Source organism: Orcinus orca, chromosome 5 (genome assembly GCF_937001465.1).
Source record: "Orcinus orca chromosome 5, mOrcOrc1.1, whole genome shotgun sequence".
Taxonomy (NCBI): Eukaryota; Metazoa; Chordata; class Mammalia; order Artiodactyla; family Delphinidae; genus Orcinus; species Orcinus orca.
This window is the reverse complement of record NC_064563.1, coordinates 143,307,474-143,325,207: the sequence shown is the minus strand read 5'-3', so window position 1 is coordinate 143,325,207 and position 17,734 is coordinate 143,307,474. Positions and strand designations below refer to the sequence as shown.

The window sequence follows — 17,734 nt, the reverse complement described above, 5'->3', positions numbered from 1 at the left end:
TGTTCAGCCTCACCCATTAAGACAGAAATCCAAGTCAAAGCAATGAGAACACATTTTTCACTTAGATTGGCAAAGATCCAAAAGTATGCATATAGAGTGTTGTCAAAGTCACAGGGAAACAGTCACACTCAAATTACATTTGAAAATGTAAATTGGTGCAACTATAGTCCAGGTTTAATATCTATTGAAGGGTGAGAAGCGTATATGCTGTAAGTCAGCACACCTTCTAGGAATTTATCCTATACATATACTCAGACTGAATACAAAGCACTGTACCCATAAAGAGGTTTCCTGCAGCATCGTTCGTAGCTGAGAAAGACTGGAAACAACCTGAATGTTCCCCATTAGAGGACTGTGCCAATAAATTATGTCACATCCAATGGAATGTTGTGCAGCCATTAAAATAAACAGTATATGATCCAGCAATCCCATTCCTGGGCATATATCTGGAGAAACACATGGCTTGAAAAGATACATGCACCCCAATGTTCATTGCAGCACAGCTTACAGTAGCCAAGACATGGAAGCAACCTAAATGTCCACTGACAGATGAATAGATAAAGAAGATGTGGTACACATATACAATGGAATATTACTCAGCCATTAAAAAGAATGAAATAATGCCATTTGAAAAATGACAAATACTGAATCGATCAATCAATAAATAATAAAATTTAAAAATTTAAAATGATATAAATGAACTTATTTATAAACAGAAATAGAGCAAAGACATAAAAAACAAACTTATGGTTACCAAAGGGGACAGGGAGGAAGGGATTAAAAAAAAAAAAAAATAGTGCCATTTGCAGCAACATGGATAGACCTGGAGATTATCATACTAAGTGAAGTAAGTCAGACAGAGAAAGACAAATATCATATGCTATCACTTATATTTGGAATCTTAAAAACTGATACAAATGAACTTATTGACAAAATAGAAACAAATTCACAGCCCTAGAGAATGAACTTATAGTTACCAGGTGGGAAGGATAGGGGAGAGGGATAGATTGGGAGTTTGGGGTTGACATGTACACGCTGCTATATTTAAAACGGATAACCAGGGACTTCCCTGGTGGCTCAGTGGTTAAGAATCCACCTGCCAATGCAGGGGACAACGGTTCGAGCCCTGGTCCGGGAAGATCCCACATGCCGCGGAGCAACTAAGCCCGTGCGCCACAACTACTGAGCCTGCGCTCTAGAGCCCACGAGCCACAACTACTGAAGCCCGTGTGCCACAACTACTGAAGCCCACACGCCTAGAGCCCGCGCTCCACAACAAGAGAAGCCATCGCAATGAGAAGCCCACACACCGCAACCAAGAGTAGCCCCCGCTCGCCACAACTAGAGAAAGCCTGCAGCAATGAAGACCCAACGCAGCCAAAAAATTAATTAATTTAAGAAAAACAAAAACGGATAACCAACAGGGACCTACTGTATAGCACAGGGAACTCTGCTCAATATTCTGCAGTAACCTAAACAGGAAAAGAATTTGAAAAAGAATAGATACATGTATATGTATAACTGAATCACTTTGCTGTACACCTGAAACTAACACAACATTGTTAATCAACTATACTCCAATATAAAATGAAACTGTTTTTAAAAAAAGAGTATGTGCAGCTATGCAATGATCTCTGAGATGTGGTTATTAAGTGAAAAGAACAAAGTGTATAGAGTACACCCCCTCTTTTAAGTGATATGCAATTGTTAATGCACATAGAAAATTCCTGGAAGGCCAAACAAGAAATTGCCAGCATTGGTTGGTCCAGAGCAGGACTGGCTACATAATTTGCAGGCCCCAGTGCAAAATAACAACAATGCTTCCCTTGTTCAAAAATCATTGTGAATTTCAAGACAGCACCAGTAGAGCGTGAAACCAAGCTGAGAGCTCTCTTGAGCGGGGTCTGGTGTGACTTCCCAGATGGCAGATCCATGAAGCTGGCCCACCTGAGAGGAAGGAACTAGAGGGGGATGAAATGGGAGGGAGAAGAATCTTCACTGCAGGCAACTTTGGAAGCATTTTAATTTTTCCATGTGCACATCTATCAATTTTTCAATTGTTAAAAAATTTTATGAAAAATAAAAATTGCTCATCACCACTACCTCCCCCGAAAAAACGTATTCTCCCTTTCTTTATCCAAGAAGAGTTGCAGTTCTTAAAAATTCAGCTCAGGGATTTCCCTGGTGGTGCACTGGTTAAGAATCTGCCTGCCAATGCAGGGGACACAGGTTAGAGCCCTGGTCCGGGAAGATCCTACATGCCACAGAGCAACTAAGCCCGTGCACCACAACTACCGAGCCTGCGCTCTAGAGCCCATGAGCCACAACTACTGAACCCTGCATGCCACAACTACTGAAGCCCCTGCGCCTAGAACCCGCGCTCCACCACAAGAGAAGCTACCGCAATGAGAAGCCCGCCCACCACAACCAAGAGTAGCCCTGGCTCACCACAACTAGAGAAAGCCCACGTGCAGCAACAGGGACCCAATGCAGCCAAAAATATAAATAAATAAACAAACAAACATAAGGTCAAATTCAAAAAAAAAAATTCAGGGCTTCCCTGGTGGCACAGTGGTTGAGAGTCCGCCTGCCAATGCAGTGGACACGGGATCATGCCCCGGTCCGGGAAGATCCCACATGCCGCGGAGCAGCTAGGCCCGTGAGCCATGGCCACTGAGCCTGCGCATCCGGAGCCTGTGCTTTGCAACGGGAGAGGCCAGAGCAGTGAGAGGCCCGTGTACCGCAAAAAAAAAAAAAAATTCAGCTCAGGGTTGAGGGATGTCTGGAGGCCAGGAGGTCTGGACTGGGTGGGGAGAGAAGTGGGGGGTGCAGGGGAGGGACTTTTCCTCACAGAGCAAGTGCTCTCTACACTCTGGGAAGCTCCAACTTCAATCCCAGGAGAGCTGGACTGGACCATACGTTCCACTAAATAACTGCTTGCCACATTAAGACTGTTTGAAGACACTCCCACATTCACAGGACTTTGAGCTAAGCCTCTGAGGAATCCTAACACAGCCATGTAAATTCACACAGCCTGTACTGTCCCCTATAAAGCCATGTCCACCCAGGACCTCAGAAAGTGACCTCATTTGGAGATAAAGGTATTTACAGAGGTAGTTAGTTATGATGAGGCCGTGTTGTACTAGGATGGACCCTATTCCAATGAATTTTTGTCCTTATAAGAAGGCCATGTGGGGACTTCCCTGATGGCGCAGTGGTTAAGAATCCACCTGCCAGTGCAGGGGACATGGGTTTGAGCCCTGGTCTGGGAAGATCTCACATGCTGCAGAGCAAATAAGCCCCTGCGCCACAACTACTGAGCCTGCACTCTAGAACCTGTGAGCCACAACTACTGAACCCAAGTGCCACAACTACTGAAACCCACACACCTAGAGCCTGTGCTCTGCAAGAAGAGAAGCCACCACAATGAGAAGCCCTGCCACAAAGAATAGCCCCCACTCGCTGCAACTTGAGAAAGCCCATGCACAGCAATGAAGACCCAACACAGCCAAAAATAAATTATTTATTTATTTATTTATTTTAAAAAAAGAAGGCCATGTGAAGACACAAAGAGACCTGCAAGAAGACCATGTAAAGATAGAGGCAGAGATGGGCATAATATGTCAACAAGCCAAAGGATGCCAGAGATTGTTGTCAGCCACCAGAAGCCAGGAGAAAGGCAGGGAACAGATTTTCCCTCAGAGCCTACAGAAGAAACCAACACTATTGACACCTTGATTTCAAACTTTGGCCTCCAGAACTGTGAGAGAATAAATTTTTGTTATTTTAAGACACTGTAATATCTCGGGCTGCCATAACAAAATACCATAGACTGGGTGGCTTAAATATCAGAAATGCATCCTGGGTGCAGCATAGTTGGGTTCTGCTCTCTTCCTGGCTTACAGAGAGTTGCCTCTGGCTGTTTGTTCACATGGTGAAGAGAAACCGTTCTCTCTCTCTCTTCCTCTTCCTGTAAGGGCACTAATCCCATCATGGGGACCCCACCCTCAGCACCTCATCTAACCCTAATCACCTCCCAAAGGCCCCATCTCCAAACACCATCACATTGGGCATTAGGACTTCAACATATGAATTTGGGGGGGACACAAACACACAGTCCATAAGAACCACCAGGTTTGTGGTGTTTTGTTACATCAGCCCTAGGAAACTAATGCAAACCCCCAACAACGAAACAATTCATGATTCAAATAAAAGGCCCGAAAGCTTTTCTGTAAATGGGCAGATCATAAATATTTCTGGCTTTGTGGGTCATATGGTCTCTGTTGCAACTGCTCAACTCTGCCATCATGCAAAATTAGCTATAGGCACTAGGTAAGTGAATTAGTGCAGATGTGTCCAATAAAATTTTACCAAAACAGGCAGCTGCAGGCCTTGGCCCTCTGGCTATCGTTTGATGACACCTGCTTTAGGTGAGAAACATAACAGTAAAGAGAAGCTAAGCTAAAGGACCAACAGTTTTGTGCAGCAAGAAGAGAAGAGGTGAGTGAAGATTCCTACACCAGGCTCTAGCCTTCAGAAGTAGTCAGCTCTGGGACTTCCCTGATGGCACAGTGGTTAAGAATCCACCTGCCAATGCAGGGGACATGTGTTTGAGCCCTGGTCCAGGAAGATCCCACATGCCACGGAACAACTAAGCCCATGCACCACAACTACTGAGCCTGTGCACTAGAGCCCGCGAGCCACAACTACTGAAGCCTGCGTACCTAGAGCCCGTGCTCTGCAACAAGAGAAGCCACCGCAATGAGAAGCCCATGCACAGCAACTAAGAGTAGCCCCCACTCACCACAACTAGAGAAAGCCCACGCGCAGCAATGAAGACCCAATGCAGCCAAAAATTAATTAATTAATTAGAAAAAAAAGAAGTCGTCCGCTCTGGGCCATTGATTCCCTCTGCCTTCCAGAACCCTGATTGCTGCGTCTGAAAAACGGCCTAGAAGATTTAGAGGACCCCTAAGATAACTCCAGTTTCATGCTCCAAAGCCCTTTGAGTTTTTAAATGTTTCCTTTCAACAATTTGATTTACTAAGCAGAATCTATAAACTCTGAGGAAAAAGTGATTTTATGGTAAAATGGACTACTAAATGTATAAAATAAAATTGTTATTATGATGAAATGTCCAGAACAGATTTTGTTTTTTGTGTTTGGGTGGTTTATGAACAACAGCTATTTATTTCTCAGAGTTCTGGAAGTCCAAGATCAAGGCAGCAGCAGATTCAGTGTCTGGTGAGCCCCCTTCTTGGTTGATAAATGGCTATCTACTTGCTGTGTCCTCACAAGGAGGAAGGGTGTCCAGACCAGTTTTTAAACTGTTTAGATACACTTACACCAAACTCTACTTTTGCAAATTATTCTTTACAAAATTGAAAACATACCCAGTGTCCCTGTGGGAGCATGTATGTGTACCCTGCAAGGTTGACCAGAATTTCTTTCCAACTAAATGTGTATTTTGCTTGAACAAGTGACCTCAATTCTTCAAAACAAAATAAGGAAGCTAAAAGAATCCCAAGAACTTCTGAATCATTATTTTATTGTTTCCATCATTTTGTAAGTCTTAACTATTATTGATCCTTCACCATGGATCTACCATCCAGGTACTGAATGGTAGAAATAGATCAAAAAATTCAAATGCTGCATCGAAATCGATCTGCTTTAAATGACTTCTGATAAACACACATGCAGAAGACTTTTCCAAAAAACCAAACCTCACCCCACAGTACTGCTCTTCGTTGAATATCTGTGGGGGCAGAGGAATCCCATTTTGAGGTTTCTTCTCTCCAGGAACGTTCTCTCTCATCCACCTCCGATTGTCTTCATCTCCAGCAATATCGAACTCCTTAAAATCGATTTTATTAGCTTCCAAAAAGCCCACTACTTCTTGCTGTTTCTTCCTAATCTGGTCAAGAGTAGAGAGATTACTATTAGACAGTTTGTAAAAAACCATTTTATTTATATTTACATAACTTAAGCCCTTCCTTCAACTGTACCATACAACACAAATAATATCGCTAAATATTTAAACAAGGAAATCCATAAAATCATAGCTCTTCATTCCATAGGATCAACAGGGTCATCATTTAAATTCTGAAATCTTAATCTCATCAATGTTTAAATCATTGATGTATAATTGACGTAATAAAAATGGCAATGCTCTCATCATAGCTTTTATTTGAAGCCTTCAAAATACTTTTAATTCTCTGCTAAGCTTTAATGCCAAAAAATAAGTAAGAATTGTTTACAAAGAAAAAGATGATAGAGAGAAGGAAAAAAAGACAATTTACTATGAAACTCAAATACCAAGTATACCCACGTTAAAAGGCACTTTACTCACAGTTATGAAAATAGGAACAAGTCACATTGAACAAAAGCAGTTTAGAAATAATACAGGAAACTGAAAAGCCCACATGGAGATTATTAGAAGAGAAAGAGAGAAAAAAAGCTAGAAAAGCTGGTGGATATTTCTCCCAGAATATTGAAGAGAAATGCAGTAAAATAACCCTGTTCTCCTTTCGCACTCACACCCAGCTCTTCACCTGAGATCAGAGTGCCAGCCACACCTAAGAGAGAACATCCTAGGGCCCTTTTCTCTACCCTTGGTTCACGTACAAGGACTGTATCTACCAAATGCCATTTCTTTGTGAATGTGGCCATCTTGAAGGCTTAGAACTCCTTCCTTAGAAACAATTACAGTTCTCTCGCTTCAAAGAATTCACTCCCAGAATGAATGATGCCCTCTTTTATTTTTTTTATAAATTTATCTTTTTATTTATTTATTTTTGGCTGTGTTGGGTCTTCATTGCTGTGCACGGGCTTTCTCTAGTTGCAGTGAAGGGGGCTACTCTTCATTGCGGTGCACAGGCTTCTCATTGCGGTGGCTTCTCTTGTTGCAGAGCACGGGCTCTAGGCACATGGGCTCAGTAGTTGTGGCACGTGGGCTCAGTAGTTGTGGCTTGCGGGCTCTTGAGGGCAGGCTCAGTAGTTGTGGCACACGGGCTTAGTTGCTCCACAGCATGTGAGATCTTCCCGGACCAGGGCTCAAACCCGTGTCCCCTGCATTGGCAGGTGGATTCTTAATCACTCAGGCAGATTTACTTTTAATTAAATATTCAGAAGGCAATATCCTTTATTCTGTCCAAACCCCTGTCTTCCTTCCCCCTCAAATACCCTCCCGGGAGCCTCAGCCTGGCTGAGGTCCACTCCCTCACCAGCGTTATTTCCATCTCTATTAATCATGCCTCAGGACTTAACTGAATCACTGTGCTGTACACTTGAAACTAACACAACATTGTAAATTAACTATACTTCAATTTAAAAAAAGAATTTTAAAAGAAAATCATGCCTCAGGACCCGAGGTGGGTTGGAAAAGGATTTCATTTTGTTCCACAGTTTCTACACAGATGAACATTTCCCAAAGTCTTGACTTACGTTTCTTCTGCTGGAAAGTCAAAGAAAGATGGAGAAAACAGGAGAGGAAGATCTGTTTATTATGTAAAAATAGAACTACCATACGACCCAGCAATCCCACTACTGGGCATATACCCTGAGAAAACCATAAACTCTTCAAAAAGAGTCATATACCACAATGTTCATTGCAGCACTATTTACAATAGCCAGGACATGGAAGCATCCTAAGTGTCCATCGACAGATGAATGGATAAAGAAGATGTGGCACATATATACAATGGAATATTACTCAGCCATAAAAAGAAACGAAATTGAGTTATTTGTAGTGAGGTGGATGGACCTAGAGCCTGTCATACAGAGTGAAGTAAGTCAGAAAGAGAAAAACAAATACCAGATGCTAAGACATATATATGGAATCTAAAAAAAAAAACAAGAAAATGGTCATGAAGAACCTAGGGGCAAGACGGGAATAAAGACGCAGACCTACTAGAGAATGGACTTGAGGACACGGGGAGGGGGAAGGGTAAGCTGGGACGAAGTGAGAGAGTGGCAGGGACATATATACACTACCAAAGTTTGTGGTCCAACAAATTTTTAATTTATATGCATCAGTTAATTCAATTGCTAAATGTTTTCCTATAATATCTTTTTAGAATTAGAAATATAAAAATGGGGCAGCTCAGAGCTAACTGGGATGCTTTGATAAACAGAATATATTCCAGAATTTCTATGCTACCAGTCTCTACAAAAGAAGTTTTCCACTCTTTGACCATTTCATTGAAAGTAACAGTTACAGTGAATAAGTATTCTTAAATTTCAGGACTCCAGACACTTTTACTCCATACATTTTGCCTTATAAGATTGGGATTTGTGAAATTATTCCTCCTCTCATTATTATGTTTGCTTACCAAACGTAAGATAGATAGCTAGTGGGAAGCAGCCTCATAGCACAGGGAGATCAGCTCGGTGCTTTGTGACTACCTAGAGGGGTGGGATAGGGAGGGTGGGAGGGAGACGCCAGAGGGAAGAGATATGGGGACATATGTATACGTATAGCTGATTCACTTTATTATACAGCAGAAACTAACACAACATTGTAGAGCAATTATACTCCAATAAAGATGTAAAAAAAAAAAGAATCTGTTTATGATGATTTCTCTCAAGAAAAGCAATTACGTCTACAGGAAATTGACTGAGTGTTGGCTGCATGGTATTGTGCTACATTTTATTTCTCAGCACTGCCCCCAAATAAAGAAAAGAAAAATAAAATCTGCCCCTCCGGACTCTCCAAACACCAGCAACTTAAACTCAGTCAAGAGCATGGCTCTCCTGGCTGTTTGGAGCTCTTGGCTTCTGCCTGGGTCTGGAGAAGTGTCTTAGGATGAACCCAGAGGAGGGAGAGGGGGAGCAGGGAGTGCACGAGCTCACCTGGCTGGCACGTGGCCTTTGCCCGCACTCTGATGCCCACGTGAGCAGGGCGCACCCCCCGGACCCCGCCCCCCGGTGGTCCTTGTTCAAGGGTCCCTACTAGATGCCGCTCCCACCACAAAGTACAGCCTTTCTCCGTGTGGCCTCCTGAGCTGACCCTAGGGACACAGCATCAGTCCCCAAAGGCCACCCCCCCTTTGTGGTTTCAAGGGTAGGGGTGTGCACAGCACCCCAGTAGCCCTCACCACAGATACACTCCCCCCTGCACCTCTCACCCCCTCTCCCCTCTCCAGGGCGCCATGGCCATTGCTGGTCCCACAGGCTGCACCGTCCTTCTGGGCAGCCCCTCTGGAGGACCCAGGGTCCTTGGGGTGTGTGTCACTTGGAGGCTTTGGTACCTCAGTGGAGGCTGAGAAAGTTCTGTTTTCTTATCCTGTTACATTGGGAATTCCCTGGCGAACCAGTGCTTAGGACCCCGTGCTTTCACTTCCTATCCTGTTACGTGGACTCACAAGAATGTGCCGTTCTCCTAGAGAACAGACCTGTGGTGGCCCAGGGGGAGGGGGTAGGGGAGGGGCGGACTGGGAGCTTGGGATTAGCAGACGCAAACTGTTACATAGAGAATGGATCAACAACAAAGTCCTCCTGTAGAGCACGGGGAACTATATTCTGTATCCTGTGATAAACCATCATGGAAAAGAATCTGAAAACTGAATCACTTTGCTGTACAGCAGAAATTAACACAACACTGTAAATCAACTATACCTCAATAAAACAATAAAAAAAAATCCTTCTCTGTCCTGAAGTCACCAGCCACTGTTGGTGACTGTGCTGCATAAGAGTGATCTTTGGGTCTCTCGCTTGGCATGTTCCGTTTATTGTCTTGTACAGTGAGGAACCTTTCCGAACAAGCTCACCGTATTGTAGTAATAAGCACGGTGCCTTTGAGTGAGAGGTGACCTGCATTTCCATCCTGGCCGGGAAGGTTGCTATCAGAGCACAAGTTCTGCCCGTCCATTGCCTCATCTGCAAAATGGATAGAACGCCGCCTTCATCCTGGGTGCTGGTGAGAATTAAGAAAGCGTGGAAAAGCATTTTGCACCACAAGTCGAGAAGCTGTGCAGTCGGGCACCCTGGCCTGACGCGTCCTGACTGCCATGCCAGGCAAGAATTCTGATCACCATTTTTTTCTTTTTTTTTTTTTTTTGCGGTATGCGGGCCTCTCGCTGTTGTGGCCTCTCCCGCTGCGGAGCACAGACTCCGGACGCGCAGGCTCAGCGGCCACGGCTCACGGGCCCAGCCGCTCCGCGGCACGTGGGATCCTCCCGGACCGGGGCACGAACCCGCATCCCCTGCATCGGCAGGCGGACCCCCAACCACTGCGCCGCCAGGGAAGCCCCTGATCACCATTTTAAGATAACAAAGCTGAGGTGCCAGTGAATTAAAGAATTTTCCAAGGTTCACATCCACATCCATCTAATTCAAGAGCCATGTTTTTCCCTCTATATTTACAGTCAATCAAGACTGGAAAAAGGATTGCGAAATCCGGGGGCCACCATTAGGGTCTGTCCTTAAAGATGGTGGTCCAGGGGCTGTGCATCTTGAAAACAGGGAGGACCGTCCTCTCTCCCTTTGTCCCCCAACCCCTGTGGCGATGGCCTTCAGGAGGAGAGGAGGGTCATCCACGAAGGTACAACAACTTCCTCCCCTACTCCCAGGGTCTCTTCACCCAAATCTGTGTGTAAAGTGGTAAAACATGGAACCACGCTTTGGCATCAGCTGTTAAAATAGAGATGTGATACACAGCTGCATGCCTAAACCTCATCAAGAGATTACAATTGGCTTTTTCCTTTTTCATTTATTTCATTCATCCAACAGAAGTCATAATGCCCTCTTTGATGAGGTCACAGGCAAGAACCTGTTTTTAAAGTATACAGACTGAAGAAGTAAGTAGCAAAGACCAACTGCCACACAGCGTAAGTACTGGCAGCTGCTCTGGGGTCGTCCTGCAAAGAAGCTTCTGGGTGAGATTCCCCAGCCGGGAAAAATCATTAGCACTGACACCGTGGGAAAAATCAGTTCTCATTCTTTAGGATAAGACAGAAATTCTTCCATTTATGTGGCTTGAGACAGTTCTGAAACATCGTCACAGATGCAGATCTTCTAATATTAACTAATAAATATAACTACAAAAATATTGATTAATATTAACTAACATTAACTAATAACCAATAGTTATAATAATTATAATACTAACCAACCATAGCTGATAACTATAACATTAACTAATAATAATAGGACTTCCCTGGTGGCGCAGTGGTTAAGAGTCTGCCTCTCAATGCAGGGGACACAGGTTCGAGCCCTGGTCCAGGAAGATCCCACATGCGGCGGAGCAACTAGGCCCGTGCACCACAACTACTGAGCCTGTGCTCTAGAGCCCGTGGGCCACAACTACTGAACCCGTGCACCTAGAGCCGGTGCCCTGCAAAAAGAGAAGCCACCGCAATGAGAAGCCCGTGCACCGCAACGAAGAATTGCCCCCGCTCGCCACAACTAGAAAAAAGCCCGTGCGCAGCAACGAAGACCCAACGCAGCCATAAATAAATAAGTAAATTTTAAAAAACTAATAATGATAATATTTATTAAGCACTTGACACCCTGCTGGGCACCCTTTGCTTATTTCCTAAGTCCTCATGACAACACTGTGAGATGAGGACTATTCTTACCCTCATTTTACAGATAAGGAAATTGAGGCTCAGCAAGGGGCAATAACTTTCCCAAGGTCACATAGTCCCAAGTGGCACCAAAACATTTGCTTCCGGCAGCAGAATGAACTTGGATTTTCTAAGATCCTGGAAAAAACAGTACCCCTCCAGATCCCCCCAGGCTAACTAAATCATGTTCCCAAACTTCAAGAATGTAGGACATCAGATAATCCTAAGAAATCCATCAGTTTGTTCACTGTCTCCGGAAGGATGCATGGGGCCACTCAGACCTGATCTATGGAACATGTAGAAGATTGGCAGGTTAGTGGTAAAATTTTCCAGCAATGAGTGTGTCAACAGCATATTTGAAGCCCACAAAAGCCATTTTCTACAAAAAAAAAAAAATTTTTTTAATCTAAACAATCCAAAAATGTGCTTTTTGTAGATCAACTAAAAGTTTCTGAGGTCATCAACAGCCACAAAAGATTTTGCAGTTTTGCATTTGGAATTGTTCCTCATCGTTTTCTGTTAAAAGATGTTCGAGAGATCACTAAACAGTTGCCCACCAGTTGTGCTCAGAAGGAGTGACCAGGCTCTTTTCTCGTGTTTTCCTCTCGTCCTCTCTGGAAACCGCGTGAACTTTCAGGGCTGGAGGGGGCGAGGCGGGGGCAACGCGGGTGGCATTCAGGAGCTGCCATTAGGACAGTTCCCTGGGCCAACCATTTGTCTAGGGTATCATCCCTGGCTGAGGGACCACTGAAACCCAAGCTGCAACCCAAGAAGTTCCAGGAATCAGATATAAAAGGAAACAGCCCCTTTGCTGGTCTTCAACTCTCAGGATTAATAAAACTCTGTTTCTCTCCACAGCCTCCTAGATGATAAAATGCTGGTCGAAATGTCGGTCCCAGATAGACACTGCAGGTTCAAGCCTAAAATCAAAGCCTGAATCATTTCCAAGGATAAACGAGTCCCTCCCTTACTTCTATTTCTTAAGGCACAGAATGAAAGCTGGACTTAGAGAGATCGACGTGTGGTTCCCAGCCTGGTCCCAAGGAAATCAGACAAAGCAATGCTTTGGAGGTCAGCTTTTAGTACCTGTTTTTGGTCTGTCTGGATTCCTAGAGAATTTAAACCTTTAGCCTTAGAGATGTTTGTTCTTGTCACTGTGACATTATTATCCTCAAATAATAGCATTACACATGCTAACTTGACACTTTCATTAGGATTACATTGCATACACAAGTTATTACACCCAGGAGTCATTTTAGTAATCTGGCCCATCATACGCTCCAAATATTGTTACACAAAGTGTCATTTATTTGCAATTTTAAATTAGTCTGTCTTGCAGAAGGAATGGCAGAAACATTCCACCAAAAAAAAAAGCCTTCCATTCTGTCATATATGAGACACAACACGACACAAATCACATGTTAAAAGTTCTAGTATCGGGAACTTCTCTGGTGGCGCAGTGGTTAGGAGTCTGCCTGCCGGTGCAGGGGACACGGGTTCGAGCCCTGGTCCGGGAAGATCCCACATGCCGTGGAGCAGCTAAGCCCGTGCGCCACAACTACTGAGCCTGCGCTCTGGAGCCTGTGTGCCACAACTACTGAGCCCATGTGCTGCAACTACTGAAGCCCACGCACCTAGAGCCCGTGCTCCTCAACAAGAGAAGCCACCGCAACGAGAAGCCCACGCACCGCAACGAAGAGTAGCCCCCGCTCGCCGCAACTAGACCCACGTGCAGAAACGAAGACCCAACGTGGCCATAAAAAAAAAAAAAAAAAAAAGTTCTAGTATCAAACACACCCCCTTGCTTGAATCCCCTTCCACACACAGCTGTCCCAGATCACACACACTTCTTCAACACCATTCAAACCAAGGCAGAAAGCAAAGGGCTCACAGGCTTACTTACACACGCCCCAAAAAGACATGTAAAGCCAGCACTGGGCCATACCCCCTCCTTCTACTTCCGAGTCTGAGTTATTCAGAAAATAGGACAGGAAGAAAGCCCCCAAATTCCATCAGACACCTACCGCTATGGACCCAGATGATGTGGCAACAAACACTTTGATAACCATTTTGAGGGTTGCAAAGAGGACTCCCCCCAACACACCCCTGCGAGGGAACGCGGAGTCAGACAAATCCTGACAGTGACACAGACAAGTGCCAGGTGGGGACTGGCGAGGGGCCCAAGGCTGTCCGAGCTCCCGCCTCTCAGCTCAACTGAAGCCCTGCCTCTCCCACGAGCGGCCCAGGCACCTCGGGCTCTCCCCGCCATTGGCCAGGGAATATTTGGGGATCTGTCAGGAAAACAGTTGATTGGTTGATATAAGCAGCCGCTGGACCCTTTCCCTATTCACTTTGAAAGCCCGACAACAGTCCCTAAAAGGCAAGGCTGCGCTCCGCACCAATCAGAGACCTGCGGGGAGATGCCTCGGGCAGCGGGAGGTGGAGCCCCGGGTAGCGGAGGAGGAGAGAAGAGGAGGGAGGCGCTCCCCGGAGCTGGAAAAGCCCGAACAACACCAGCTCGGTGCCGGAGGGGGACTTGTTTACAGGGTTTTTGGCAGGCACACAGCACGGGTCAGAACAGCCACAGAAGCCTTTACCTAAATAAAGAGCGGCTTCCTTCGTTTAAAATTTTCTGGCAGATTAAAAAAAACTCAATGCCCTTCAACTGGAGTCAGCTTTAATTAATCTCCACTTTAATTCTGCGATGCATATGTCATGCTTTATTATATTTTGCTTCAGATAAATTTCACTGAGCAAGAAAAATCAAGGGAGCACAGTGGGTGAAAATTTACTCAAGAAATTAAGTTTGTCATTAATACAAATGATAGGCCATCTGGATCAGCAATAAGGGTCTGTTACTAAAGAGTGTTTTTAAAGGGTGCATGATTTTTATTCTTACACCGCTCGGCAATGGCACCTAATGTACAAAGCGTGTATTTTAATCAGAGAAGGCGGCATGCTAATTAAACAATACTTAATAATTGTCACTATCATTTATGAACACTCACCTTTTACCACGTTCAAGTCTACTCTGAGGAATACCTGGAAACTTCGTGAAACCTTCAAACACAATTCCTATGGATAGAATTAAAAAGTAAAAATAATCATTGTTTTGCATTGAAAAAAAAAAATTCAATGAACTGTCATACAGTAGATTCCTTTAGGAGTGGCCTGTTCCCAGTTTTCCCCCTTTACCACCTGTTTCTCCTGAAGAACAGAGGCTGACAAGCTGAGGACCGTGTCAGGTTTCGCTGACATCCCCAACCCAGCAGGGAGGGCTGGCTTTCAAGCAAATTGCTTCCACTGTTTTAGAGACTTTGGGGGGAAGAAATGAATGATCTGTTTGTAACAGTCTCTCTCTCTGTGTCTTATTTGTATAGATAATTTGAATTGTGTTAAACGTTAGAGACATTAAAAATCTACTAAGAAGCCCAAATGGTAGCCACCCCACTCTCCTGGTGGGTTTCAAAGTCAAGATCAAGGTCTTTAGGGGCAAAGGCAGGAGGGTATATTTAGTCTTCTTAAGATGGCTGAGTCTCTCTCTTAGTTTAAGTCCCTGACTGCTCATGAAGGTCGTGGCTGTAAGATCCTGGGACCGGGGAGGGATCTTTTGGGTTTTGACCTCCAGTCCCCTCACCAGAGCCCAGAAGGTCTGGAGGCCTGCTCCCCTTCCCCTCAGGTAGGTGCCCTCCACGAAAGGTCACCCTGACCCTAGAATATAGCTCAGCTTCATTTAGATCAGGATGAATGGTTGAGATGACCCCGCAACAATTTAACTTAGGGCATGCAAAGTTTACTCCCCAAATTAGGTGAAGATGACTCATGGTTCCCCAAATTTAAGTAACAAGCATTATAAATTGTATTTATTTTTTAACATCTTTATTGGAGTATAATTGCTTTGCAATGGTGTGTTAATTTCTGCTTTATAACAAAGTGAATCAGCTATATATATACATATATCCCCCTATCACCTCCCTCTTGCCTCTCCCTCCCACCCTCCCTATCCAACCCCTCTGAGTGGTCACAAAGCACGGAGCTGATCTCCCCATGCCATGCAGCTGCTTCCCACTAGCTATCTATTTTACATTTGGTAGTGTATATATGTCCATGCCACTCTGTCACTTCGTCCCAGTAAATTTTATTTTAAAGCCCACCAAAATTTTATTTTAAAGCCCACCATCATTTTTGCTTTTCTTCTTTGCTGTATTTTCCAAAATTTCTACAGTGAGTATATACTATTTTTGTCATACGAAATATTTTTTCAAACACCTTAGTCTTAAGTCCACCACATGAGCATACTATTTTGCTGCAAATATTATTTAAGAAAGTAATAAGCTCTGTGTATTTCTTAATGCCTTTGTAAGTTAGTGACATAAACTGTGGCTCATGTGCCCTAGAGAATATACATCTGCTGATCATATAGTATAACTGAGGAAGACCCTATGGGGCCTCCCTGGACAGACCCCTCTGCCTGCCTCTTGTCTGTAGAAAAGCTATAGTTATCTCAGGCCTCCCCTGAGTCACAAAAGCCTGGCTCAAGAATTAATGATTGAAAGGATGTGAACATGTAGTGACAAAAGTATCAGTTGGGCCAGGAGAACTGGTAACAATTTAAACAGTAAATCAGCCATGTGGCAGTCACAGAACCTTTAGTCCTCCCTGAAGGACATAGATAAAAGTATTTGATGCACATTCCTGAGCTGTTTTACAGATACTAAAGCCTCCACCAAATGGAAGAAGCTAACTGCATGATGATGGTGAGCACGTAGCCCCCAGAGCAACTGGAGCCTGAGGATTGATGATGTTAACTCCTATGACACATCCTGATGACTGGTTCCCTCACCATCAACCAATCAGATAATTGTGCACTAGCTGATCACCCACCCTACAGCACCCCCCTCCCTCACTTTACCCTTGAAAACACTTTCCTGAAACCCATCAGGAAGTTCTGGGTTTTTGACCATCAGTTGCCCACACTCCTTGTTTGGTGCCTACAATAAGTCCTGCGCATTCCTTCACACCTGCATACCACAACCCAGTAGATTGTCAGTAGATTGGCTTTACTGCACACAAGGCCAGAGGACCCAATATTGGTAACAACAGGGCAAAACCTACCTCAATCTTGACACCCCCTCCAGCTGCCTGCCCTAGGGAGAAACAAATTTCCTACTTGAACTAATAGCTAACAATTTTGAGGTGTTTGCCAAGCCAGACCTGCTCTAAGGGCTTTGCATAAACCACTCCCTTAAACCACACAACAGCCCTAAAACCGGGTCCTATTACTATCCATCCTCACCGGTGAGGACTTAGAATGGGAGATGAGGGAATTCCCTGGCAGTCCAGTGGTTAAGATTCGGCACGTTCACTGCCGAGGGCCCGGGTTCAATCCCTGGTCAGGGAAATAAGATCCCACAAGCCTCGAGGTATGGCCAAAAAAAAAAAAAAAAGAAGAAGAAGAAGAATGGGAGATGATAGGAAAGGTAACGGTGTATCCAGGATTTGAACCCAACCCCATTTATGTCCACACCACACAAGAAAAACTCCTGATTTCCTACCCTCAAATTCCCAGTGCTCCTTTATTTCACTATGAATTACTTTTAGAAGCTTATCCTTTTAATAATGACCATGAAAATGTACAAATCAGAAATTTGAAAACTCCAGCTGACACATCTTTTGTTACAGCGACATCAGTGAGCTTCAAGATAATTAAAAGGAATACAAAACATTCCAAATGAGTCTTAAAAGAAAGCTCAATGAATCTCCGACTTTGAAAATTCAATTCAGAAATAAGTTGTCTACGGCTTCCATGGTGGTGCAGTGGTTGAGAGTCCGCCTGCCAATGCAGAGGACACGGGTTCGTGTCCCGGTCCGGGAAGATCCCACATGCCGCGGAGCGGCTGGGCCCGTGAGCCATGGCCGCTAAGCCTGCACGTGCGGAGCCTGTGCTCTGCAACAGGAGAGGCCACAACAGTGAGAGGCCCGTGTACCGCAAAAAAAAAAAAAAAAAAAAAAGAAAGAAGTTGTCTAATCGAATGAAGATGCAAGAGGCTAATTATTTCAGATCTCTAATCCTTGATGTTAAAGTCAAATAAGAGTACTTTTAGATCTGACCTAATTTTTAACAGAATTTACTCTTTTTTTAAATTTTATTGAGGTACAGTTCACAAATA

At 44.3% G+C, this 17,734-nt stretch overlaps 1 protein-coding gene across 4 annotated transcripts in view; it reads right to left on the bottom strand.

The window, feature by feature from the left end:
- SH3BGR (SH3 domain binding glutamate rich protein) overlaps nt 1-13,799 on the bottom strand; it is a 63,871-nt gene extending 50,072 nt beyond the window's left edge. The window contains exons 1-2 of one of the 4 annotated variants that reach the window (XR_007477343.1): nt 13,589-13,789; nt 5,729-5,914 (exon numbers count right to left, since the gene is read on the bottom strand). Coding sequence is in view for 3 of the 4 variants with exons in the window: in XM_049709691.1 (XP_049565648.1) it covers nt 5,729-5,914; nt 13,589-13,633 (231 nt within the window). In the remaining variant the exon portion in view is untranslated. Of the gene's footprint in view, nt 1-1,432; nt 1,473-5,728; nt 5,915-13,588 lie in introns of those variants that run through there. The other 3 variants (XM_049709691.1, XM_033418323.2, XM_049709692.1) reach the window with 3 other exon arrangements.
- Nucleotides 13,800-17,734: the final 3,935 nt, after the last annotated feature.